We start from the raw sequence: 27297 nt of genomic DNA, 5'->3' as shown, positions 1-27297 counted from the left end.
TGCGTTTCCACACAATATTGGTGAAATACAGGTTGTTGTAAATCTGGAATGGAGATTAATGAGGGAAATTGCTTAGAACAGCAAATATTAATCCGCTACCAGAAGCTTTGCAAAAGTGTTCTTAGAAGCCTAGAATGTTATCCTCTTGTCATTTTATTGCAGGCTCACCAAACTCACCATATTGAGACATATAATTGCTCTTCTAAGATATATTGAGTTGTATTCAACTAACTTTTACACAGAGTAGGCATATTGGAATTAATAAACCTACATTAATCAAAGCCATTTATTTCAATGGGCCTACTCTGAGGAACTGTTACTTTAATACCTTTTATTTATCTCCCCCTATACTAATTTGGACCTATTCTACAGCTAACTTTGAACCTGTTCTGGTCAATTTCATTTCTACTTAGATGGGTCAGCATAGTTGGCTTGTAGTGTATGCGTGAGGGTGGGGGAGAACCGGAATCCAATAATGATGGCATAAATATATCAGTTAAAGCAACATATATTTATTTTTGTTGCAGTCCTGAACTTAGATGACAAGAGATGCTTCCTACCTTTGCTTTAAAAAGTATATGCTCAATAAAACTGTATTGTAAATGAATTTATGCGATCTCTCAAAGCTTTATTGGATTGCTGTAACCCTTTTTTACAATTAAGTTTCCCATTTTGCATTTAATAGATATGTATAGTTAGTTTGGAAAAATACGGGCAAATGCCATAAGATTAGGTAATAAAACTTCACAGAACTTCAGTAAAGTCCAACCACTAATTATAGCAGCAGGAAAGCCTAAAAACAGTGCGAACGATCTCTCATCTCTCTTTCTCTATATCACACACACATTGTAGAGAAATATTCTGCTTCAGCCTGTTCTCTGTTACGTGGGAAACTTTTGGGTTAAAGGATCTAAATGTCACCCACCCACCCCAGTCTTGTGGATACCAGTGGTGGTGAACTTTGACAAGGAAGACCTGAACTCAACCATGAATGTATGTTGTATATGGAATCCAACTTTCTCTCCCTCCCTCATTCTAGCTAGCTTGACTCATAGGGTTGTTGCGAGGATAAAATAAAGTGTCGGAGTGGGAGATATAACCACGTCAACCCCGAGTTCGTCGGAAGAAGAGTAGGATACAAATGTAACAGGGAGCAGCAACAGTTTATAAGGGCACTTGAAAATACTGAAATAGCAACTGCTTCAAACGTATGGACAAATATGCAATAAACATAGCTCCGTTTCGAATGCTGAATTCCTCTTTCAAAAGCAGTAAATGCAGAAGGCTGAAATCCTCAAACCCTTCTCCCTGACAGAGTCCAAAATTACGTGGATGCAAGCACTCAAGAATAGATGGTCTGAAACTCATTGATACACAGTGTGAAGAATTTGCAAAACAAGATAGAATTAATCAGCATTATAAAACAAAAACAAACAAAAACCCAGGGGCAGTTTTATTCAACAACATTAAGCTTTTGTAGGGTGGGCAGGTGAGACACCACCTCCTATGTTACCCCTCATTGCAATTCTCTCAGTTTATATCCACCTCTCAAATTGAGGGGGGAAGTAGAGCATTTATTTGTAAAACAATAAATAATTCAAGTCACAGGGCGAAAAGCTCAGTGTGCTAAGAAATCTTGCAAAATGCTTGCTGTTTCCTTTCCCCATTCTCTGCTTAGGATCAGTGTTAATAAAAAATAGTCTTTGATGTTATTTATTGGAAAGGCAAACAGTTGTCGTCATCGTTGTCTTTTTTTTTTATTTGACATTAACAATCTGATCATTTGTCTCTCCAAAGAAAGCCTACGTAGCTTTCATATGGTCTACACAATAAAGCATCAAATATTTCTGTTTACTGAGATATCAGCTGGCATTTCACTGCAAGTCAATGGTGCGTCTTGGCTGCAGCACACTACACACTTCAATCTGGCATCTACAAATGTCAAGAGTATATATGGAAATCAAAAGCAGGTTCTAAATTCTGTCTTCCTTTTTTTTTTAAGGGAAACAAAGTTCACCTAAATATATTTCATGCAAGCAAATAAAAATAAAAAAGTTAAAATAAAAATATCATTGCAATATTCGGCTGTCAGTCTAGAAGAATAACAAGGGAAACACTGTCAGTAGGACAGGATAATAAAATTTCAAGCAGATGTTCATGCTAAGTCTCTAATTCTCATGCAACTCCCTTGGCAAGCATATACTTATTTTATCACATGCAAGCGAAGCAAATTGCACTTCATCATCACAACTGAATTGTGAAATATTAATATTTCATATTCCAACAAAACTCCCATAGAACAAACTTTGTTATGTTAAAAGCACCAAGAGTTCTGCATTTTAATATCATTTAAAGTCATTTTCGGAGGGGGGGGCAGGCAGACTTGCAACTCGAAATTGTAACTAGGATATTGCAAATTACTGGGCTGCGATATCAGAGAAAGAAAATATGTTTTTTTATGCTGTGAGTTCAATTCAACAAAAAATACTGACATAAGTGAGGACAATGCAAGTCATTGTGCTTCAGTGCAGGCACTTATAATTATGAAGAGAGGCATGGGCCTCCCATATCCGTCCCTATGGAAACACCACCGGTTGCAGTATGAATTAGAATGTCTAATGTTATGGAGGAATGCCATTTCATTGCACAATTAGTAAATTCATACCGGCAACGGCTCTAATTGGCAAGCAACGTCTGCAGTTACCACTATGCCATCTTCCTCGTTACAAGTTGCTGTGAATCATGTTCAGTGTGTGCACACATTCACACTGTAATAGGTTGGGTTTTTTTTTCTTCCAAATTGTTGCATCTTTCTTCAGATTTAATCTGAATCTAATCATAAATCTCTTTTTGAAACCGTTGGTAAATATTGTAGCAGGCAGAGGTGATGTTCGGGTGCAACACTAAACCATGGTTTAGGTTTAAACCCCCCTCCACCAAAAAAAAACCAAGTTTCAGTCAGTCCCAGGCACACACATTCCCTCCTCATTTCTCCTCCAGCGCTGCCAGGAATATATTTGAAGAGTCCACCTCTAATTAACCACAGTTTTGTGTGTTGTATGAGCCATAAACTGTGGCTAATTTTATACTCTAACTACAAATTACAACTAATAGGCAGCCTAGCATTACACTTGTAATTTTAATATTGCTCAACAAAAAGCATGAGAGGCCTGGATTGGGACCACAGCATGCCGGAAAACTCACACATACACAGCTGTTACCAATAAGTGTCTGTTTTTAACTCTATGCATGCCAGTGATGGCGAAACTTGGCCCTCCCTCCAGCTGCTTTGGGACTACAAATCCCATCATCCCTAGCTAACAGGGCCAGCAGTCAGGGATGATGGGAATTGTAGTCCCAAAGCACCTGGAGGGCCAAGTTTGGCAATTCACTGATTTATGCTAATAGAAGCATTTTTGCTATTGCTAACTGTTGCCCAGGGGTGGAGCAAGGCAGGGTTTGAGGATTGAGTGTTCCCTTGTACAGTAGTCCCAGATCACTGCTTCACTTACTTTGGGGTAAGGAAAAACGCAAAGGTGCTGTAGGCTGCACACTAAACCAAATGTGTAATTGGACATTTGACTCCCGTAAACCGAAATACGGACAAAGGTCCGTATAGTTAAAGCTATGGTTTTCCCAGTAGTGATGTATGGAAGTGAGAGCTGGACCATAAAGAAGGCTGATCGCCGAAGAATTAATGCTTTTGAATTATGGTGCTGGAGGAGACTCTTGAGAGTCCCATGGACTGCAAGAAGATCAAACCTATCCATTTGTAAGGAAATCAGCCCTGAGTGCTCACTGGAAGGACAGATCGTGAAGCTGAGACTCCCATACTTTGGCCTCCTCATGAGAAGAGAAGACTCCCTGGAAAAGACCCTAATGTTGGGAAAGATGGAGGGCACAAGGAGAAGGGGACGACAGAGGACGAGATGGTTGAATAGTGTTCTTGAAGCTACCAGCATGAGTTTGAGCAAACTGCGGGAGGCAGTGGAAGACAGGAGTGCCTGGTGTGCTCTAGTCCATGGGGTCATGAAGAGTCAGACACGACTAACTGACTAAATAACAACAACAACAAACTGAAATAAGGCAACTTCAGAAGCTACATTTAAATGCTGCCTTGTTTCAACAATTCATTACGAGCATTAAACAGTCTGTTTAGATTGAGGCAACACAAAAAACTGTAGTCATAGAATTACAGATTTGGAAGTGACCCCAAGGGCCATTTAGTCTAACTCCCTGCAAGGCAGGATTCTCAACTATAAAGCATCCATGACAGATGACAATCCAACATCTGCTTAAAAACCTCCAAGGTTTTGGTCCTACCCTCCAGAGCAGGAGAAAATAAGCTTGCTCCTTCTTCCATGGGACTGTCCTTGGTATATTTGCAGGAGGCTCACAGTCTCCTCTTTTCCAGGCTAAACATGCCGAGACTATAAAATTGTAAGTGAAAACTTCTGAACTGCTCCTTCGTGCCACACAGAAGAAGGGTTGGGATTCTGCAAGATACACCCACACCATATATTTAAAGCATGCAACTTCCCTCAGAGAATCCTGGGATCTGTAGTTTGTTAAAGGTGTTTGGAATGGTAGTTCTATGGAGGGGTGAACTACAGGTCTCGGGGGTTTTTGGAGTAAGTCAAAATTCTTAAAGGGATATGAATGTGCTTTAAATGTATGGTGTAGATGTGTAGCAAGACCTCCTGAGAAACACTTCCTTGTAACACTAAACTATGGTTTAACATTAATCAGCCACTTAAAAAAAAATACTAGAGATTTCAGATGAAGTGGCTCCACATGTTTATTTCTGCTGGTGAGCCTTAATAAAGGCAACAGCTTCCACGTTATTGAAAGCGACAGCATCACAAATCAATGCATGTCACCGGCAGAGTAAAGACAGATGTCTCTGATTAATCAGAATTACATTTTTAACAACCAAGGAAACAGCTAAAATCAAAGCAAATATTTCAGCCATGCCTGCTGTGTTTTATTCTTGCTCCTCTATGCCAACTGTACACAGTGAGGCAGCTACAACTCTAAATCTAGAATTTTTAAAATCTATAAAAGTTCTCCTACACACACTTTTTATTAACTTTAGCAGACAAATAGAGTTTTGAAAAAGACAAGTGAAAAAATTGAAATATAAATTTCGGTCAAGACTCATATGTCTGCGATGTAGATTCCAATAAGAAATAAAACAAAACCATTTATCAGCGACATTGATTATCTGTTGAGGTCTGGTTCTCCTACGAATTGCATCAGTTATTTTGTCTCTTTCTGCCACATCAAGACATTTTAATAAACATTCCTAGACTGAAGTTCTCCACCCCCTCGCGAAATCGAGCCTAAACACATTTAACAGAAATCAATGAATGTATTATCAGAGATCTTAAAATGTTAGGTTTGCACCCCCCCAATTATGCTGAATGATATAATCAAAGTATTTCAACCCAACTTATAATGTGCCATTTACAAAACTTCATCTAATTTTTGTCCCCAATCATTCCATGCAGTTTGGCATCCTCATTTACAGAAGGGGAGCGTGGAGAGTCACATATTTCCAGCATTAAAAACCTGACAATAGGAAACATCTGATTAAGCCTAGTAAAGGTAAAGGGACCCCTGACCATTAGGTCTAGTCATGACCGACTCTGGGGTTGCGGCGCTCATCTCGCTTTATTGGCCGAGGGAGCCGGCATACAGCTTCCGGGAGGTCATGTGGCCAGCATGACTAAGCCACTTGTGGAGAACCAGAGCAGCACACGGAAACGCCATTTACCTTCCCACTGGAGTGGTACCTATTTATCCAATTGTACTTTGACGTGCTTTTGAACTGGTAGGTTGGCAGGAGCAGGGACGAAGCAACGGGGGCTCACCCCGTTGCAGGGATTCGAACCGCTGACCTTCTGATCGGCAAGTCCTAGGCTCTGTGGTTTAACCCACAGTGCCACCTGCATCCCTTCTGATTAAGCCTACCTGGCATTAAATACCAGGGGAGGTCAAATATTGTATTGTATGTCATGCAACCAAAGTTTTAGGTCCCACCTTCCCTATAACTTTAAAACAGTGTTATACCATTTGAAATAGCCATAGCTTCCCCAGAAGAATTATGGAAACAGTCATTTGTTAAAGGTGCTCGCTGTGGTAAAATATGAGGTGCTGGTACTCTTAGTGATAAGGGTGTTGTGGGTGCTAGCACAAAATGGCTGCTACAGGAAGCAAAATAAAAAATAAAAAGGTGAAGGCATTCTGCATCAGCAGTAACTGCCACAAAAAAAGCCCTGGAGACCCCTATTCCCTTCATATAGCTCCTTAGGAACAGGGGTCGATTGTGAAACCACTCTGAAAATTGTAGCTATATGAAAGGAATAGGTGTCTCCTAGCAACGCTTAACACCCTTAAACTACCATTCCCAGGATTCTTTGGCCACAACTGTTTAAACAGTTAAAACACTGCTTTGCATTTATAGTGGAGATGGGGCCTTGCACATACAACCTTCTGGAGTTGCAAACCTTGTTCCATTTTTGCTCTGAAATTGTAATTCCAACTCTGTCCTTGGTGGACAGTGGAGAAATCTGCAGTCCTCATGGAAAGGAAGTAAGAAAAGCAGGGCCAGACAAGGGGCACCCAATTGCCAGCAGTCCATAGAGTGAAGTAGGATGAACAGTGCTGGGAGCAGCCACTGCAATCTAATAAGAACTTGTATTTGGAAAAAGCGATTATGCTGTCCCCAGGGCAACACTATTTGCAACTTGCAATGGGTAGAAACAGTCCTAATGCAATAGTTTTTAATTATTTTATGCAAGCTACTTTGGGGGTCCTTTCCAGAAGGAAATACAGCATGAAATCAGATAGAGGCAGGAAGAGAGATAACCTATAGTGAATTAAGACAACTGATTGATAATCTCGTTCCTGTGTTTTCTACCCAAACTATCAGAAGCTTTCTAAGGTTTCAGGTAGAGGTCTTTAATAGGTATCTCAGACCTATCTGCACTATACATTTAAAGCAGCATAGTACCACTTCAAACTGGGAGCTACAGTTTATTAAGGGTGCTCAGAGTTCTTAGAAGACCCCAATCCCTCTCATGGGGCTACAAGTTCCCTGGGAAGGAGGATTGATTGTTAAACCACTCTGAGAACTGCCACACTGTGAGGGGAACAGGACTCTCCTAAGAACTCTCAGTTCCCTAAAACTACATTTCCCAGGATTCCTTGGGGAGGAGACATGGCTACTTAAAGTGGCATGTATAGTGCAGACGAGGGCTTACTGGATATTGTTTTAACTTGAGAGGCCAAGGACTGAAACTGGGAGCTTCTTAAGACTACACCTTAAAGACTAACAAATTCAGTATGGCATAAGCTTTCATGGACCAGAGCCCACTTCAGCAGTTGCAGGAAATGTAACCCTAAATTGGAAGGCGTATATACATACACGATGTGATGTTTGTTGTCCTGAACCCTCGGCCTACCTGGCGGAAAGTCTCACTGGCCTATACAGTAGGACAAGTCCAAAGCTCAGCAGTCAGGAAACACAATCTAGGGTCAATCCACACAAGCCACGTCCAGAGTCCAAAGTCCAATGGTCAGAAAATACAGTCCAGTGTCAATCCATGTAAACCAAGTCCAAAATCCAACAGTCAAGAAACACAGATCAGAGTCAAATCCAAAGCACAGTCCCATAGACTTCCTGGAGCACCCAAGACAAGATCCATCAGCATGGGCAGTTGAGCAGACACAGCACCACAGCTCTGCTCCCATTTTTTCCTCTTGAGTCTTGATTGTAGCACCTGGGCTTGATGAGGCAGGTGGCCCTCACCTGTCCTGAGCCTAATACAGCTGAGGAATCACACACCTCCTCCCAGAGCTAATGAGTCCCACCTGGCCAGGTAGTAAACTGGGCTGTGGGGCCTTGCTTGCCTCAGCCTCTCTGACCCTACCTCCTCTTGCTCCCTATGCCTCAGAATCTGCCTTGATCAAGGAGACAGGAGCCCCTCTGACTCTGGTGATGGATCCTACTCTTCTGGTCCATGTAAACTGACCCCCATCCCCTCGCCGTCCTCTGTCATCCCGTGTGTACTTTCCACAACCCCAACCTCTCTTTTCCCATCATCGGTTTGCCCCGGTGGGTCCTAGTTGTGACTGCACCCCTCGCCAGGATCTTCTTCCTCCTCCCTGTTGTCCTGCTAGTTCATGACATGTGTGCGTGGTGGTAAGAGGAGTGAGGTCAAAGGAACAGAAAAGGCAATATGCAATTCAGGGAAAAAATCCTCAGGTTGCAAACACATGCGAATGACAACAAGCACTCAGTTTTAGATAATTAGCTAACATTGAATCTCTCTCATGCCAACTTAAAAAAAAAATTCACACACATCAAGAATATACACACTTCCAGGAAGCTTATATTCATTCTTAGATGTTAATTTAATAGGAATTCCATTTCAACTGGTGGTGCACGCAGTACTGAAATATTAACCATAGTCTGCAATGTATCCTTTTTCCAGTTCCAATTAGATATGGACTAAAGGGATTTTACGTTTTTTTCCCAGGCAATTCCACAGACATGGAGCTAAATGAAATGGTTTTGTAGGACAAACTGTATTAAATTGGTACAGTCAAGGTCTACTCTATTTTATCTAATCTCCCAATCTCTTCTCCCTTTAATATGCAACATGGTATCATTGCATGGCCATTAAAAAAAGTATTTCAGACATATGAATGCTGACTATTAATTCTATGGCAAGGAAATAAAGGTGGAGATGGGTTTCTGGGTCTAGGCCAGGTGGAAAACACATATACACTGCAGTTTCCTTCCCCCTTCATCTCAAATGACAACCTCACGTAAACATCAAGTACCCCTTTGTTAGATCTGCCAGTCATCTTCATGGATTTTGGACTCGGCTATACTGGTAAAGAAAAAGTGATTTATATGTGTTGTATGGAAGGGATGCTGGTGGCGCTGTAAGTTAAACCACAGAGCTAGGACTTGCCGATCAGAAGGTCAGCGGTTCGGATCCCCGCGACGGGGTAAGCTCCCATTGCTTGGTCCCTGCTCCTGCCAACTTAGCAGTTCGAAAGCACATCAAAGTGCAAGTAGATAAATAGGTACTGCTCTGGAGGGAAGGTAAACGGCGTTTCCATATGCTGCTCTGGTTTCGCCAGAAGCGGTTTAGTCATGCTGGCCCCTTGACCTGGAAGCTGTACGCCGGCTCCCTCAGCCAATAAAGTGAGATGAGCGCCACAACCCCAAAGTCAGTCATGACTGGACCTAATGGTCAGGGGTCCCTTTACCTTTACCTTTATGTGTTGTATATGTGATATAACAGTGTGCCACCAGATGGTGATGTAGAGCCTCATTTTTCTCTGCCTGTTTTCCCTGTTTAAATTTACAATGCTTTAAATTGAAACACTTCTCCGATGTGTCTAGATCCAGCCTTGGTGTGTATGATGTGTGTGCTGTGAGAAGAATAGCATATCTGAGACTAGGGAAAGGTGAAACAATCGGTCTTGGTTTCTCATTTTTCCAGTCCCAATTTCAACACAACACATTTCATTTCTGCTTGCCTTTTTTTAAAAAAATGCCCTCATGAAAATTAATCAGCATTTTAGTGTCATTTCTCTAAATATACACATTCTTGTATGCAGTTTTGTCAAATATGCATTTTTTGCAAGCAAATTTGCCCAGTACAACACATTTTTGCATGCCAGTTTCACACACACACCTTTCCTGATGCATGAATTTTGTACACATTTTGCGGTTGGTGAATTGCACAGCAATATTTGCAGAAGTTGTTTCGGTTTGCTTATTGGTTCAGGAGTTGAAAATAAAGCTAGGTTTCCATTAAAACATGAACAAGACTGAATTCAAGACTCATGAAATATATAAAGTGTAGCAAACCATTTCCTTTCCGGGTACTACTTGGCTTTTGCTTTCAGTGTACCATTAACCGAAGAGGCAATGCTATATATTTTCCCCCACTGTAGCCATTTCCATGGGTGAAAATAAGCCAGGGACACCACAATCTCAAACTCCTCCTGACCCAAGTTTTTGTGTCCCTGAGAATTAATGAGAACCGATTCAGTCCCCTGAGTTCTGTTATTGTGACTGTATAGTGTGGAGGAATGCAAATACCCTTCATTATAACAGTAAGTGTAGGTGTGGAGTTGGGGGAGGGGGGAGAGACAACACCCAGGGAAGACTTTTCTCCACAACACAAATAGCAGGTTTCGGTTTCTGTGTGTACAACACAGGGTAACAGAAGGACCTTGTTTAATCTACGTCCTATATTTCAGAACCATCACATGGAAATGCATTAGCTAATTTTTACTTGTTGTACAGAAACACGCCTTCTAAGTCCCGTTAATGTGATTTTCTGCAGCTTACCAATAAGAAAGTCTTGGGGAAGGAGAGGAAAAGCAAATGTGTAATAGAACCGTCTGTGAGTGGCAGGGCTGAGTCTGCATGACACGAGGCAAAGAGGTGTCAGCAGAAGCCATGGAGACAACGATGGGGAGACTGGAGAAAACCAGAGCTGGATTTGGGGCACATGATGGTTCACAAGTACAGTCGGTAGGTCAGTGGCTTTGCAAATGTGCTGTAAAGCAGGAGACACAGTAACAGCGGCGGCTATTACAGCACCTTAATTAAAGGAAGTGGCTGCTTCAGTGATCCAGAATTAATTTTGGCTAGACAACAATTATAACACAGCCTTCTGGGTGACTCCATCCTTGGTTAGACACATATGCAGCTCTGACCTGTAGACACAGACTTTGACCTGACTGAGCATTGAAAGAAAGCGAAAAAGCAACCCTATGTTTTGAAGGTGAAGGGAACAGAAGGAAAGTGCATTTTGATTTCAAAGGGCACCACCTTATCTCCTCCTCCTACAACTCAACCCTCTCTAGAAACATGATTGCTTTTAGGCTACCAGAGAAGGACAGACAAGAGACAACTAAAAACGAAAGCAGAACTGTGTTGTGGATGAGTTTGGTAGCGCCTGTTAGAAGGGAACAATTTGACATAGGACTGGAGCAGAAATTCAGTTTCATTAACATCTGAATGTGACTCTCCTTAATTTGTGCTTCTCAAAACTATACGAAGCAGTATGAGAACCAACAATAGATATATTGTACAAAATTGTATGCAAACATGAGTATATTGGGAGGAATGAATGTTAAAATGGATTCTTAAGATGGTTTTTAATGAGAGTGTTTTTAAAAGAAAATTGCACGTTTCTCAGAGTTCAATGGCACAGCAAGTCCAAGGAATGACCCTATGACTGCGAACTACTGACAACAGTGTGTTCACCTTTCAATCACAGCCTTTCATAGAAAAAACTACAATACCAGAGCCATTTGTTTGTGAAGGTTCAATTCACATTCCACTTGCATGGAATAAAGAGAGAGAAGTCAATTACAGATCATTCAAATTATGCCACAAATTTGAAATTAAATTTCTGAAATTTGAAAATCTCAAGAGACAAAATGGGAGGGGGGAACCTCATACTTTTCAGACATTCAATATAGATGTCAAAATCTACTGTTTTTAATTTCCAGCTTGCAGCTGAGCTGGTCAATCAGATGACATGTGGGTAACAGTTTTAAAAGTATCAAAATATCTCTCATTCAAAACAATCTAAGTGGCTTCCAGACAAGTGGAGGATGTTATATATATATATATAGTTTGGAGTGAAAATATAGCTTAGTCCAACAACCCCCTACTTGCTTAATTTGGCCACCAGAGGCCAGTCCATTCAAAAATATATATGGATAACTTTCGTTCTATACTATACCGAATGGTATAGTAGAACTACTATTTAGAAATACGGAATAATGAACTCCTCAGTGTTCTTGGCACCTGAACCTATCATATAAATTGCATCCCTGGGGCTGCTTTTGGGGATTCTAGTGCGACACAAAGAAACATACCATTTCTGGAATATTTGTACATGCAAGTCCCACCATGCACTCCTAGGACATTGTTCGTTAGACAAGCGTTCGCATAATGAGCTGATGATTTCCATTATTTCCTATGGGAACCTTTCTCATCCATGCTTTTGCCTGCCATGCTTTCTGCCTGAAACTGCTGCAGCCAATCAGCAAAAGCCAAACAAAGGAAAAACTGTCCAATCTCTCCTGTTCTCTGATTTGTTTGATATCACTCCCTCTCCCCATGGTTTCTGTTGGAGACGGCGGCCACCAACCAGCAACACACAAATGACACACGGCATCGCAAAATTATTTCAAATGTGGTGGTTAGGGTGGATTGGGAACCAGCTTTCATTACCTTGTCCAGAGAAAAGGTTTTGGTCAGTGCAAATCCCCATCCGGCTTCGAAAGCTCTGCGAATCATTGGCGAACTTGTGGTGGGAGTTGCACTGGCGAGGCCAAAGGGGTTTGGGAACCGGAGTCCAGCAACTTCTATGCTGATGTCTACTGAATCCACAGGCGTGTAGAAAAGAGGAAGCTGGGGTACAGTAGGAACAGCAATACCGTATAAAGACTGTGGAAAGAAAACAATGACAGCACAGAAGTTAGCTTATTCATCATCATCGTCATCACCACCACCACCACCACCACCACCACCATCACCATCATTTATTATTTATATCATGCCCATCTGGCTGGGTTTCCCCAACCACTCTGGGAGGCTCCCAACAGAACATTAAAAACAAAATAAAAGCTCCCCTAAACTTCCCTAAACAGGGCTGCCTTAGGATGTCTTCTAAAAGTCAGATAGTTGTTTATTTCCTTGACATCTGATGGGAGGGCGTTCCAAAGGGCGGGCGCCACTACCAAGAAGGCCCTCTGTCTGGTTCCCTGTAACCTCATATTTCACAGTGAGGGAACTGCCAGGAGGCCCTTGGAGCTGGACCTCAGTGTCCAGGAAAAACGATGGGGGTGGAGATGCTCCTTCAGGTATACCGGGCCAAGGCCATTTAGGGCTTTAAAGGTCAGCACCAACACTTTGAATTGTGCTCGGAAACGTACTGGGAGCCAATGTTATTTCACCTCCATTTCACCACCCCATCTTCCGAGAAACTAAAGTTAGTGCAATGTGGGGGTGCTCTTACATTAGTCTCAGAGTAACCCTATGAGAGAGAGTTGTCTAGCTGAGAGTAGTGAAAGATAAAACTGTCAATTTTCACTCATATACATATTTTTGCAACACAGTTTTGCTTAATATATACATACAATGTTCTTTAATATAACACACTTCCGTATGTTATTTTTTTACACATATACACGCTTTTATGAAAAATTTATCCCAGCATAAGCATTTTTGTACATGTTACTTTGCCAGAGAACTGCACTGCTACATTCAGAGACACGCAAAATCCAAATGATGGCTGGGCTTTACTTTGTGTATTGTTTTAGAAAGTGTGGGTTCACCTTTAAATGTGAACTGAACGGAAATTCTCGCTGAGACACAGTGCCTGCCACTTGACAACTTTCCTTAATCAGAATGAAGGGAATCACTCACATATTTATGTGTTCATAATGTCAATAAATACACTGCAGACAATCCAGTCAAGTTATGAAAACAATGAAATGTAAGATCCCAACAAGTTCGGTCACCTACCCTCCAATATTTCTCCAATGAAAATAGGGATGTCAATAATAATAATAATAATTTATACCCCACACATCTGAATTGGTTGCCCCCAGCCACTCTGTGCGGCTTCCAACATATATAAAAAACATAATTAAAACATTAAACATTCAAAACGTATACAGGGCTGCCCTCAGATGTCTTCTAAAGGCTGTGTAGTTACTTCTCTCCTTAGTTTGGGGGTTATCTAACTTCATACCTTCCACCATTTCTCTGGTGAAAATAGGGACGTCTTACCATACCCTCTGCTATTTCTCTGATAAAAATAGGGATGTCCTAAGGAAAAGTGGGACATTTGGGGATCAAATCAGAAACTGGGATGGCTTCTGTAAATCCGGGCCTCTCCCTGGAAAATTTGGACACTTGGAGGGTCTGTAGTCATTAACTACGATGAGAGTCCAAGCCTGAACTTGTCTGCCACTTTAAGAGGTTGGAGACACTGATTCCGTAGAACGACGGGCCTTAAGCTCACTGCTGTCCTCCTCATCTTTTCCTGATTGATGAAGAAGCTGATTTGTTAACAAGCTGTGACAAACCTCTTATATGCTCCTCACACACGTAGTGGGTGTGGGAGGGGGTGAGGAGGTATGTAAGCATGCACTGTGCAAGCGACAACAAACCATAGCTTGGCATTAAGTCTGAGCATCTCCTCAGAGTATTGTGAAAGAATGATGTCAATCAACATTTGATGATCTCCTTCTACCAGTCCACAATAGAAAGTGTCCTTTCATACTGCATCATGGTGTGGTACGCTGGTTTGACATAAACTGATAGGAAGTGACTACAGAGGGTGGTGAATACAGCACAAGATATTATGGGATGTCCCATGAATCCACTGGACGACATTGCAGAAGAACGTTGCCTCAGGAGAGTGAGGAAAATTCTCAGGGATGATTCATACCCTGGCCGACACTTTCTTGATCTCCTGCCCTCGGGCAGAAGATATAGAAGCATGATTAGTTGCACCAACAGGGTAAAGAACAGCTTCTATCCATGGGCTGTTAGTTTGCTGAATGAAAAGATAACAACAGGGCAACTGACTTTCGGGTTTGGTGGGCGTGCGTCAGTAAACGAGGGGAATTAAGACTAAGAGAGTTGAGTAGGGGGGTGCTCGTGTAATCTCACTGTATACAAGTCGTACAAGTGACAATAACGTATTTCAATTTTTCAACAGATCTCCGAGATAGCTTGCAAACTGTGCTTTCCCCCAGACCAGTTTCTTGCCTTCCACATCAAGTAGGTAGAAAAAGCAGGCAAACAATATTTATCTAACAAAATCTGCCTGCTTCTTAACTGTAAAGAAAACCTCAGACCCTCCAAGTGCTTTTGTTTTCCATGGACACTCCCAGATTTACAGAAGCTGCCCTAGTTTCTGATTTGATCCCAGAATGTCCCGCTTTTCCTTAGGATGTCCCCACTTAGGCCAATTTTCTGCATAACATATGGAACATTAAAAAGCCAGAGCCTTCTCCTGCGGTCTGAAACGGTACAGTCCATTCTACTACTTCACAATACTATCCTTGAGACACTGCTAACATGCCTGGGAGAGCTAGTTTAAGACAGCTAGTCCCTGCTTGCTCCCCTATCTACATCTTGCTCATTGTTCTCCCAAGGACACTACATGGTGTGATGAGTTAATGCACTCGCCTCCTACATCTCTCTAAAAATGAAACACTCCATCGGCATCCTTTTTTAAATTCATCAGTACCTTCCAGCTTTTGTAAGAAAATTCCTCTACATCTCCGCACCTTACTGACCTGCTCTCCATTTCAATCTTACCCCTCCCCCCCAAAAAATAAGACTTCTATTCTTCCTCCCTTGTATTTCCACTGCCTTCCCCTCGTCTATTATTTATTATTTAATTCTGTAATTGCATTATTTACAGTCAGTCAGGGATGCATTTTGTATGAAAGTCACTATTCAAATTAAAATTGTATCGCACTGCAGTACATTATGCCCTGGCTCTGGATTCTTCAAGAGACTCAACAGCGTTTTCTAAAGAGATGCACTTATTCACCTTACAGAAACACAATAAGGAAACTTAAGGATGTGAATTAATACCAATTTCTCTTCCCCCATCCCACCTCCCAAATAACTTGTACTCAAATTATCTCTGAAATGTTTGAATGTTGCATTGAGGCAAAGCTACATAAAAGATAAACTCCTGGCAAACCAAATGTAAAAGCTCAAATATTATTCTTTTACTGAGAAAGAAAGAAGATTTTTTAATGCAGCATTACACCAAGGAAGTGCTCTTAAAGCTATACTGAAGTGAATGGAAGCTTCTGTGAACCATCAATGAATCCGGCCCCTCTGTTATTAAGTGCCCAAGTGCCTTTCATCTTAACAGGGATAAAATACAGGCAGAAGGAACTCAGAAGAGGAGGGAAATGGAACTAGGACTTAATTTATTCACTTCCTGTTTGTGAACTCCACAAGAGATATAATGCTAAGGGAAGGAAAAGAAGGGATATTGCAAATGCAGTTCCTTATTATCACAGCTGGGACACGGGTGGTGCTGTGGTCTAAACCACTGAACCTAGGACTTGCTGATCAGAAGGTCGGTGGTTCAAATCCCCGCGATGGGGTGAGCTCCCATTGCTCGATCCCTGCTCCTGCCAACCTAGCAGCTCGAAAGCATGGCAAAGTGCAAGTAGATAAATAGGTACCGCTTTGGCAGGAAGGTAAACGGCATTTCCACGCACTGCTCTGGTTCACCAGAAGCGGCTTAGTCATGCTGGCCACGTGACCTGTAAGCTGTATACCGGCTCCCTCGGCCAATAAAGCGAGATGAGTGCTATAGCCCCAGAGTCGGCCACGACTGGACCTAACGGTCAGGGGTCCCTTTACCTTTATATTATCACAGCTCACCTAAATGGGGATGATGCCTACAGTGTGAACAGAAATAACTGGGATCAAGAAGAAATTAGTTCATAGACACCAGGGCCTAAGTGAGGGCACCAGAAGCTGCATAATACACAAGGAGGGAAGAGGAAAAGAGGGGAAGTGACGAAGTGTCAAGTCACAGCCAGGGAGGAGGACAAAAGGGAAGAGATAGAAACATAAGTGCTGTTTCTACATATAGAATCAAAGGTATCCTCAGGCTTCCGTTAAGAGCAAACAATGCTGGTTATTAGGGAGGTGTATTATCTCTGCCTGTACCCTGAATAATCAGGTGAATCGGGGTATGCTGGGTCATAATCTCACACCCCCAAGTTGGATCCTGCTGATAACAAAATGTCTCAAGCTCCAGAGTCGCTCTGCTGCCTCCAGTTTTCAAAAACATTCCACACACAACTTTTGCCTTTCTTTTCTAAGGTGGACTCTACACACATATAAAAAAACCCGCTGTGAAAATACTTTTTTTAAAAAACACGTTTTGAAAAATAAACTGAATTTGGCATAGCTCACTCTCGCCATCTAGTGTCACATTTGTATTCTGCACTATACAACACATTTAAAATGTTTTCTATGCAGCTGTATAGCTGAGTCCTAAGTAACAAAACCATTCCTAGTGGGGAAATGGCCAGAACCTGAGAATAGAGGGGGTGAAAAGGGGGAAGAAATCTTTCCATTTGACAGACAGGTCTAGCTCCTCTTGATGACAGTGAATTTCTCCCCACAGCGCCACCCGAGGAACAGCTTTAAATCAGTGCCAAAATGTGTATGTATTTATGGCTGGTCCCTTCTAAAGCGTTGGTCTTAGCTTTTACTGAGATGCTATACTGCACGGATGGAGAACTTACGGCCTTGCAGTTGGGAGATGGACTCCAACTCCCATCAGCCCCAGCTAGCAACATCTGGAGGGCAATTTCTTACACACATATTGTTGGTAGCAGTTTTCAGTAATAGCCTACAGCTTCTATACTGCGCTATAGAGAAATTACCCAAATGACATATCATTAACTAATGTGAAATTGGCAGGCTGGACGGGTCGCCATCTCGTGTATTCAAGAGCATGCCAATCTGCTTCGCCAATATATTTTTAATTTCAAGATGGAGAGGCTACAACGGTGAGAACAACACAGAGGAATGTCCTCATGTAGATAAGAAAGGCAGTTTAGCGCTATGCTAGCCCTGAAAATAAAGCAACAACCCAGGAATGCCTTGACCTGCCTCTAAATTACAACTGTCCCCAAATAATGCCCCAAATCCAACAACTAAAATTGCATGTGGTCCCAGTACTGCCAAAGCAATGGCCAAATTATAGTAATTGCTGCCACAGCAACCAGATTTTACTGAGACCGCACACCCAAATAAATGCCTCGTGGCTACCCATTCATCTAGCAGCTGGAAAGATGACACTTGACATTTGGAAACTTTCCTGTGAAGATTGCTGCAAGGCTTTTCCCATTAGCTTCATGGTGAGATAGTAAGGTCGAATAAGCTCCCTCAAAACCTGCAAAGGGTAACAGAAACAACTCTAACATTAAGCCCGCTTGATCTAAAATTCCAATTGACAAGCTACGAATTGTCAGATTTCCTCCAATGCCTTTAGTTATATTCCGGGGAAACGTGTGTTTTATTGTGCGGATCCGTGCCCAACAAGGCATACGTGGAAGAAAAAGCGACGCACTTAGAAATCAAAGGGCCGATTCACATTCCGCTACTCAGAGGCATTCGCCATTGTGAGCATCATAAAGGGTGATGGGGAAGATGCCTAGAAAAAGCTCTGAAGGCAAATGATAACAGTTCCATGACTGAAGCTGAGGTCAGGACTTGTAATCTGAATGGGAGATTTCCTGGGCACTCTGAGCTCCCCAGAGGAAGGGTGGCGTGTTAATGTACTGTAGAAGAGCTTATACATGCAGAGAAAAAGGACAAGAAAGGTGTGCTTTCTTGGCGTGCTGTTTAATTAATTTCAGCGTGCTGTTTAATTTGGGTGTGTTTTGTCCTGCATCTGCAGCTGGTTAAGCATGTGAGAATGAGTCAGCAAGCATGTGAGAACAACTCAGCACAATCTACAATACAAATGCTGCTGAGTTTAAGGCAAGTTTGCTCTTGGCCCCTGTCCTTGGCCAGAGCATAGTCTGTATGCAGTAAGGAGACTGTATCTACAACTGTACGTAACTAAAACTGCATTATACTGTCAGTAAAGGAACAGACTCTTTCGAGAACTGCTTGGTGTTTCTCTGTTCTTTTGGCACACCCCGCTGGCATTAGAATGGGCACTCTGTACATTGGGATGGTATATAAACTGAGGACGAATGTCTGATGGACACGTACTAGGCAACAATATCCAAATGGCTCTTCAGTGCATGCAAGTCTTGTTTTTATGACATTCTCTAGGACAACTGTACGTATACACGATAGAAACAACTGCCAAGTACAGTGTGAATAAGCCCACAGTTGTCTATTATTCTCTGTGCTAGCAAAGAATATAAGCACCATTTTGTCCTTATTCCAATGCACATATGGGCATCCTCTGAAATGCCAGGAACATCCATGCTGGAGAGGGCTCCACATCCGCACCAGTGTGTGTGTGTGTGAATGCATGTGCATGCCAGAATCCCCCAACAATTCCAGACAATTGGGCAGTCGCTGGTCATACAAAGTCCATGGCTCTCAATGGAATCCCTTGGAATTTGGGGCTAAGCAACAGTTTACTAGTAGCGCCTTGGTATACATACATGTGTCTGGAGGCAGGGGAGCTTAAACCTACGAAGAACCGCAAGATGTGCTGCCAATCAGATGAACACAACACAGATGAACACCCAAAAGCCATGCCATCATGGATATCAGTGCTACAAAAACCCTCAGACATGGTAATATTCACATCAAAGTTACAAGGTGGTCTGATAATACAGATCATCTCCATATTGGAGAGAATACTATAGCAAAGGGATCGCCAAAAGGAGAGAATAGTGGCTTGCAGAGCACCACTTTACTGTGCTTGTGATTAAGATGAGAGATGTACTAGACACTTCAGCCAGGGCTCTTGGTGTGGACACCAGCTGAAGAAGGAGCAAGGCAGTCAAGCAGGTACTGTATATATGGAGAGGGAATCAGAGCTGAGACTGAACTTGACCATGAAAAGTTTGTTTGGACTTAGGAACCAGCCAGGTAGAGGAAGCCTCTTGGCCCCATGAATGCTCTTGAGTTCCTAGTTGCAATATTAGCCTTTGACTGTCACCAGTGAAAGTACAGAAGTGGTGGAAAACAACAGCTCCTTCTTGCAGGAAGCTGGTCACCACAGCATAGAGAATGACACAGTAAAGGTAAAGGGACCCCTGACCATTAGGTCCAGTCATGGCCGACTCTGGGGTTGCGGTGCTCATCTTGCTTTATTGGCTGAGGGAGCTGGCGTACAGCTTCCAGGTCATGTGGCCAGCATGACTAAGCCGCTTCTGGCGAACCAGAGCAGTGCACGGAAATGCCGTTTACCTTCCCGCTGGAGCGGTTCCTATTTATCTACTTGCACTTTGACGTGCTTTCAAACTGCTAGGTTGGCAGGAGCAGGGACCGAACAACGGGAGCTTACCCCGTCGCAGGGATTTGAACCACCGACCTTCTGATCGGCAAGTCCTAGGCTCTGTGGTTTAACCCACAGCGCCACCCGCGTCCCTAGAGAATGACATACTTGGATCTAAAATCCCTGGTTTGTGATGTTGGAATCTTACTACTTCCTGGCTCTGAGTTGCTGCACTGCACTAACAACTCAGCAACTACATCCACATGGGCACCTGCCTGCCATTGCACTCTTTTTCATGATAAATGCTCTACTGCAATAACTGCCACATTGCAATGACTGGAAGATGTCCCTTTTTTCCAATACCTGCAAAATAAATGACACACCAAACACCTAACTACTCCCTGCCCCCCTTAAATAATAATAATAATAATAATAATAATAATAATAATAATAATAATAATAATAATAATAATAAATGTTTCTATAATTTGGACTGCGATTCAGTAGAAATCTATTGGCATCTCACTTTATAGAACATGGAATATTCGGAGACTTTCTTCCAAAAGCTACAATTTGAGGCAAATTCCACCATTTATATAACAATGTACCTATGTTAACAGGAAAGAGCTGGCAGCATTTATAGCACTTATTTCCCTCTCCCTTAAAAAACAAAACAAAAAAACCTTTCCTTTAAAGTCCCTGGGTTGAAGTACTGCAGAAGCTCTTATAAAGATTTTTTTCCCCTTGCAAAAAAAAAATCTTACCCGCAGACTGACATACAGCCAATTGGGTCTAATTCAGCGTAAGTATTTTGCCTCAAAGCACTCAGTGCAATTCCCACAGAAATGCATGGAGCCGGAGCCAGTGAAGAAATTTAAAGATCATGATCTAGATGCTGCAAATTACCTTGTGAGTGATAACCAAGTCAGTATCATCCTAAACATTTTAACAAAATAACACTGCTGGCTTCTTGCTGCAACCTCAGATCCAGTACTAGCGTTGAATATAAATGGGATTCCTTCTTTCCTGACTCCCTGTGCTCTCCATCCCACAGTTTTAACTATGCAGGACTGGTAAGTCCCGGTCTATTCCAGAGGCCACAATTTAGCTGGGTTGCCATTTGGCTCAAATAAAATGTAATTCTCTCTCTTGAGAATTTAGGAACACTGAGTATTCAGGTTAAGGGGGTAAAGAAACCCTGGAAGGAATAGTTTTCCCACCCTGAATAACCATTTCCGAATCACAGCACCACCATTTGGTCTATGACAAAGGCTTGATGGAGCCAGGGAAACAGGGAAACTGTCCCCAAAGAAAGTGCTTCCATAGTTCACAGGAAGCATCACATTGCATTTCCTTATTTGAACCCTACTTGCTTTAGCTGCAGCAGATTAAAGACTCTCCTCCTGCAAGAGAAGGGAGTGGTTGTGGTCGGGAGCCGGACTCCACCTCAAGTAGGGGGCGTTAGCCCCCTGACTCCCACTCACCTGGCTGGCGCCCACGCCCACGGGCAGGCACCCAACCAGGTGCCTGTGAGGGGGCGTGTTTAGCAGCCTAAATTGCTGTGGCGCCAGCCTTCCAGCCTCACTTTTCGTCGTCCCGTCGCGAGTCATCCACCCTCCACTCCCTTAGAGCTCAGGGTTTCAGTTTTCTTTTGGCCTTGCTATGGACCTTAGGTTGGTTGCCCTGGTTGTCCGGGGGGCCTGGTAGGAATTTTTCCATTTGGCATTAGGCTTTTTGGTTTTTTCGCCTACCTCGTAGCAATCGTCACAACTTTCGTGGTATTGGTGGGTAGGTTAGGCATTGGAATAATGTGTTGTGGTGTTGAAGGTCTAGGTGTGGCCATCGCCTACGCCTTCAATTTTGGGTATTCCGTTAAAGGAATCCGGCGGTCGTGTATTCTGTCCGATGCCTGTGTGGTGGGAGGCCATGGCACGACCCTCGGTGACATCAGGGGAGAGCTTATAGTTGGATTAGCATCAACAGGCTCCACCTACTGGTGAATAAACCCCCCTGTTTTAGACTCACCCCTCTCTGAGGGGGTGGAGTCAGCTGACGTAATCCAATGCCTAAGCCAATACCTTTTCACTTGCTGTAATCAATAAAGTTGTGGCCTTTTCTTGCCCATTAACCTTATATCACGTGTCCTTGTGTTTTCATTCCACTACTCGGGGATCGGGTCCTCGAACCACAACATGGCTCTCCTCTGAAAATAATGAAGAAATCCTCAGTAAATCAGAGATGTGGTACCTGTGGACTTCCACATTGTCCAGGTTGGCATAGCCAGTGATGAGGGATGATGCGAGTTGTAGTCCAACCAATACCTGGAGGGCCACAGCCTCCCCCTCACTGCTTTAAATATTCTTTTCTACCACTCCCTGAAAGCGATTCCCATGCCATCGTTGTAGAATGGGCACATAAAAAATGAATGTCCTGCCACAATGCGTGTGTATGTACTGCTTCATCACATCCCACATAAATTCTCTTGACTGACACCAAAGTGTGGTTTTCATTCTGTTTCAAATGGCTCTGGAAAAGAAATCTCTAACAAAAAGGAGTATCTGAAATTTTCTATTACAGTAATGGGTGTTTGGGAAGGAAATGGTTGTACCCATTCCTCTCAGCCCTCAGAGGGCCAGTTTTTAGGTTAGAAGGGGAGGGAAGTGATAGCATGAGCCACTGCATTAAAGACACTGCACTAAAAGACAAGGTCTGCTTCCAAACAAAGCAGAACCAGAAATCTTATGGAAAATACAGCACGTTTGGCTACATGAACCAGCTATGTAGTTTTAGGAGCCATGGCAAGTAAACAATCATTTGGAAAATAGCCACTCTTCAGCACAGAAACAAAGATAATTGGTGAAAGGCTAGAGAGTGGTGTTCTTTATGCTAAATCAATCCACATACGGTGGTACCTTGGTTCTCAAACGTCTTGGTACTCAAACAACTTGAAACCCAAACAAAGTAAAGTGTTCCAGTTTGCAAACTTTTTTTGAAAGCCGAACGTGCTCCGTTTTGAGTGTTACGCTTCTGATTTGAGTGCCACACTTCCGTTTTGAGTGTCATACTTCCGTTTTGAGTGTTACGCTGAGGTCTGTCTGTTTTTGCTATTTATTTTGTGTTTTGTGGCTTGTTTGTTTTGTTTTTGTGACTGAGTGGAACTCAGTTCAGCTACTGATTGATTGTATGACTGCAGTACATTGTTTATTGCTTTCATTTTATGGATCAATGGTCTCATTAGATAGTAAAAGCCATGTTAAATTGCTGTTTTAGGGGTTGTTTTTATAAGTCTGGAACGGATTAATCCATTTTGCTTTACTTTCTATGGGAAAGCGTGCCTTGGTTTTGGAACGCTTTGGTTTTAGAACAGACTTCTGGGACGGATTAAGTTTGAGAACCAAGGTACCACTGTATATGAAAATGCCTCAGATTTCTCTAACAAATGTCTGTAGTTCTATAAAGTGACCCACCTCATATATTGAGAACCATCATTGAGAACCATCACTCCAGTTACTTATCAACTGGAGATCTGCTTAACACGAGTAGCCAACCTCTTTGGGCCTGTTGGCACACCTGGAAGTTTGAAATGTGCCAGGAGTGGCAGAAACAAAATGGCTGCCATGGGGATGTGACATAACGGAAATAGTTTACACATCTGCACGAGCAGGAAAAAGAGACAGTGGCACAAAACGGTTTGTGGACACATGCCCCATCAGCTCCCCATGAATGGAAGAAAGCCACTAATATTAGCCATTCTCATATTTGCTCATAGAGAGAAGCTATTTGCACCTCTTCTCTGTTCAGAACAGAAGAGAGACTGAGCCAGTGCAAACAGGAACAGATCAGGTACAGCAAACAAACACTCTCTCATGCAATGTGGATTTTTGAGGGGGTATTTACTGAAACCTTTTGTGGGCACCAGGGGAGGCCACATTGCCACCTATGGGTACCTTGCTAGCAGCCCCTGGATGGCACAAACTTATCCAATGAATAATAAAGACAATGGTCAACTAAGAATTGGCTGGAAACACTGCTATTGCGAGCTGAAGGTTTAAATAATTTTCATGGTCTGGAATTTATTTTATTTTTGAGGCAAAACTACTGACAAATTATTATGGAGATGGGTCTTAATGTTGAGTACAAAAGAGCAGGAAATGTTTCCACACTAATCAACAGCATTTTGTTTTTGTTTTAAACCAAGCCCTCTCCCCACCAGCATCCAGTATTTGAACAAGGATATTTTCCAGCCTGAATAGTTAAAAATGAAATTTTCGGTACCACTTTTCAGTTCCAAGTGATTAGGAAAAGCAAGGCCACTGTATTCCCTTCTTCCTTTTTCATTAATGATATTTTTTTTTTAAAAAAAAAAAGGATATTCCATGTTCTACAAACTGCATCTTATGAATGGTTTACAAGAAGGTCTATGCAAGACAGCCAAACAAACATGCATGCCTTTCAGTATCCAGTCAGAGAATTTGTTCCTTCACCTATTTGAGCATATTCCTTACACACATTTTCCTCTCTTTCCCCCCCACTTGTATAAATTTCTGTCCACAAGCAAGGGCTCTCTTGCCTTCCTCCTGCAGGTCTCTTGTGTGACTGCCAAATTTATCTGACAGGTAGGCAGCTTGCTTTGTGCAGGTGCCCTTGTTTTGTATGTGTATATGTATTTTAGAAAGTGATGGTGTGATCACACCCTGTACATAATAATTTCTGCCCCAGGTGACAACACTAAAAGTATTTTTTAAAAAACAAAACAAAAGCAAAACAAAAACTTCCATGCTGTTCAAAACACTGAGATCCTTTAATATTTATAAGCTATTTCCCCATCCAATTACTTGAGTAAAGTGTATTATGCAGTGTATTATGCATTAAGTTGCATCCCCTTTGGGTACAAATAAGAATTGTTAACCAATGAGAATTCCTTTTTTTTTTTTTAAAGCACACTAATCAAACCAAGCAACCAACCAATCAATCCCTAAACAATAATCCAGGCCCTCTCTTATTTTCCAGTTTCTATAGCTAATTTGGGGTGGAGAACCTATATCCCTCCATATGGTGTTGGACTCCATAAGAGGATAAAAAGAGTCTTGATAGATTGGAAGGCTTATCTGCTGTTTTCACAGTGTTCAAGCACTGTTTTCACCAGTGCTTTTTTCGGGGGGGTGGGGTGGGGGACAGGGACATAGCTGTCAATTTACAGATTTGAAAATAAGGGACCAGCAGCCTCGAAAATAAGGGATTAGCAGCCAAAATAAGGGATCAACAATTACTTTGATAAAATACATATTTTGTTGCGTGCAAATGGCTTTAGATACCTATTAGGTCCATAAATTACCATATAGCATATATTCAACACACAAAAACAGCAATAATTTGTTGTTGACAAAGGACAGCTGGACATAGAAAGGGCCCCATTACCTTCAGTAGCTTATTTAAGGGACATCATCAATAAGGGACAGCAGTGGGACATGGCGCTGGGATAAGGGACTGTCCCGCCACATAAGGGGCACTTGACAGCTATGGACAGGGACAGGGATGCAAAGGTACGCACACCCCTGAACATTTTGCGAATCTTTGTACTTTTGTCCATTTACTGTATTTATTTTCCCTGGTTTGAACTACAAAATGGTGATTTTCTTGAGTCAAAATGAGAGTACCCCTAAACATTTTTTAAAGAAAAAAAGCACTTGTTTTCAGTGGTCAGTCAGAAACCTTTGAGGAGCCCAAAGGCACAATGGGAAGAGAATATCACTCATAACCCTTAGCAATTGGTATTCAGTTCCCTATGGTACTGGATGTAATACAGCCATCGTGACTAGTAGTCATTGATATCCTTATCCTCCGTGAATTGATCTAATCTAATGCTCAGTAGGTAGAGCAAGAGGCTTGTAATCTCAGGGTTGTGAGTTCGAGCCCTACATTGGGCAAAAAAATTCCTGCATTGCAGGGGGTTGGACTAGATGACCATCAGGGTATCTTCCAACTCTACAAATCTATGATTCAAAAACTGTCCAAGTAGATGGCTACCACCCAATTCTGTGTGAGCAAATTCCATACTTTAGGAATACACTGATTGAAGATGTTCTTCCATTCTGGCGGTTCCCTCATTGAGAGAAGTGAGGTTACAGGGAACCAGACAGTAGTGGCGCCCGCCCTGTGGAACGCCCTCCCATCCGATGTCAAGGAAATAAGCAGCTGCCCTATTTTTAAAAGACATCTGAAGGCAACCCTGTTTAGGGAAGTTTTTAATATTTAATGCTGTATTGTTTTTATCACTCGATTGGGAGCCGCTCACAGTGGCTGGGAAAACTCAGCCAGATGGGCAGGGTATAAATAATAAATTATTATTATTATTATTATTAGTAGTAGTAGTAGTAGTAGTATGTTCTGAATGTCTCACCACTCAGCTTCACTGGATGATGCCTGGTTCTAGTGTTATGCAAGGCAGAGAAACAACTTTTCCTCATTCATAACCACCAATGTCCCTGACGATTGGCCATGTTGGTTAGGATCTATGGCAGGCTTCCTCAAACTTGGCCCTCCAGATGTTTGAGACTACAATTCCCATCATCCCTGACCACTGGGTCCTGCTAGCTAGGGATCATGGGAGTTGCAGGCCAAAAACATCTGGAGGGCCAAGTTTGAGGAAACCTGATCTATGGGAGTCACAGTCAAACAGGATCTGGAGGGCACAAGTTCCCCATCCCTGATCTAACTCTTTCCATAAATTACTCTGTTGTCAGTAACTTAGTCATCTCTATGATCATAGAATCCCACCACATCTGAACTGTTCTTTGCTTATTTGATAGCCTAGTAAGTTTGGGAAAGAGCACGGAATACGCTCCAAGCCTGGATAGCTCAGTTGGTTAGAGAGTGGTGCTGATAACGCCAAGGTTTGATCCCTTTTTGCGATAACTGCATATTACTACATTGCAGAGAGTTGGACTAGATGATCCCCAGAGACCTTTCCAACTCTACAATTCCATGATTCTGCACACCTGACAGGAGAAATCAAGGTAAAGTCAAAGGAGAGTCTACTGAAAACTCACCTGTAAGTATTTGTGCATGAACCAGGAAGCTTGCTTTCCATCATTCACTGATTCCACTGTAGTGTTGGCCAGTCCACTAACGTCACCTCCTGCAAAAATCCACGGCTCGCTTGTTTGCATGGTCTCTTGATCAATTTCAGGGAGACCCCATCTGTTGAACTTGAGAGGATGCAGGGCTTCTTTTACTGTTTTGTAAGGAAAGAGGGGGTGGGAGGGAAGCAGAAAAAGTA

The 27297-nt window shown here is 42.4% G+C and overlaps 1 protein-coding gene across 4 annotated transcripts in view; it reads right to left on the bottom strand.

Annotated features, from left to right (window-relative positions):
- The window catches only part of DPYD (dihydropyrimidine dehydrogenase), a 490336-nt gene that overhangs the window by 205769 nt on the left and 257270 nt on the right, over positions 1-27297 (bottom strand). For all 4 annotated transcript variants that reach the window (XM_083510989.1, XM_083510988.1, XM_083510986.1 and 1 more), the window contains 2 exons: positions 27068-27252; positions 12281-12496 (listed from right to left, as the gene is read on the bottom strand). In XM_083510989.1, coding sequence (XP_083367115.1) covers positions 12281-12496; positions 27068-27252 — 401 coding nt within the window. The remainder of the gene's footprint in view (positions 1-12280; positions 12497-27067; positions 27253-27297) is intronic.

This window comes from Podarcis liolepis (genome assembly GCF_965112155.1).
Source record: "Podarcis liolepis genome assembly, chromosome: 6".
Classification (NCBI taxonomy): Eukaryota; Metazoa; Chordata; class Lepidosauria; order Squamata; family Lacertidae; genus Podarcis; species Podarcis liolepis.
The sequence above is the reverse complement of the archived record's forward strand: the minus strand, read 5'-3'. Positions and strand labels throughout refer to the sequence as shown.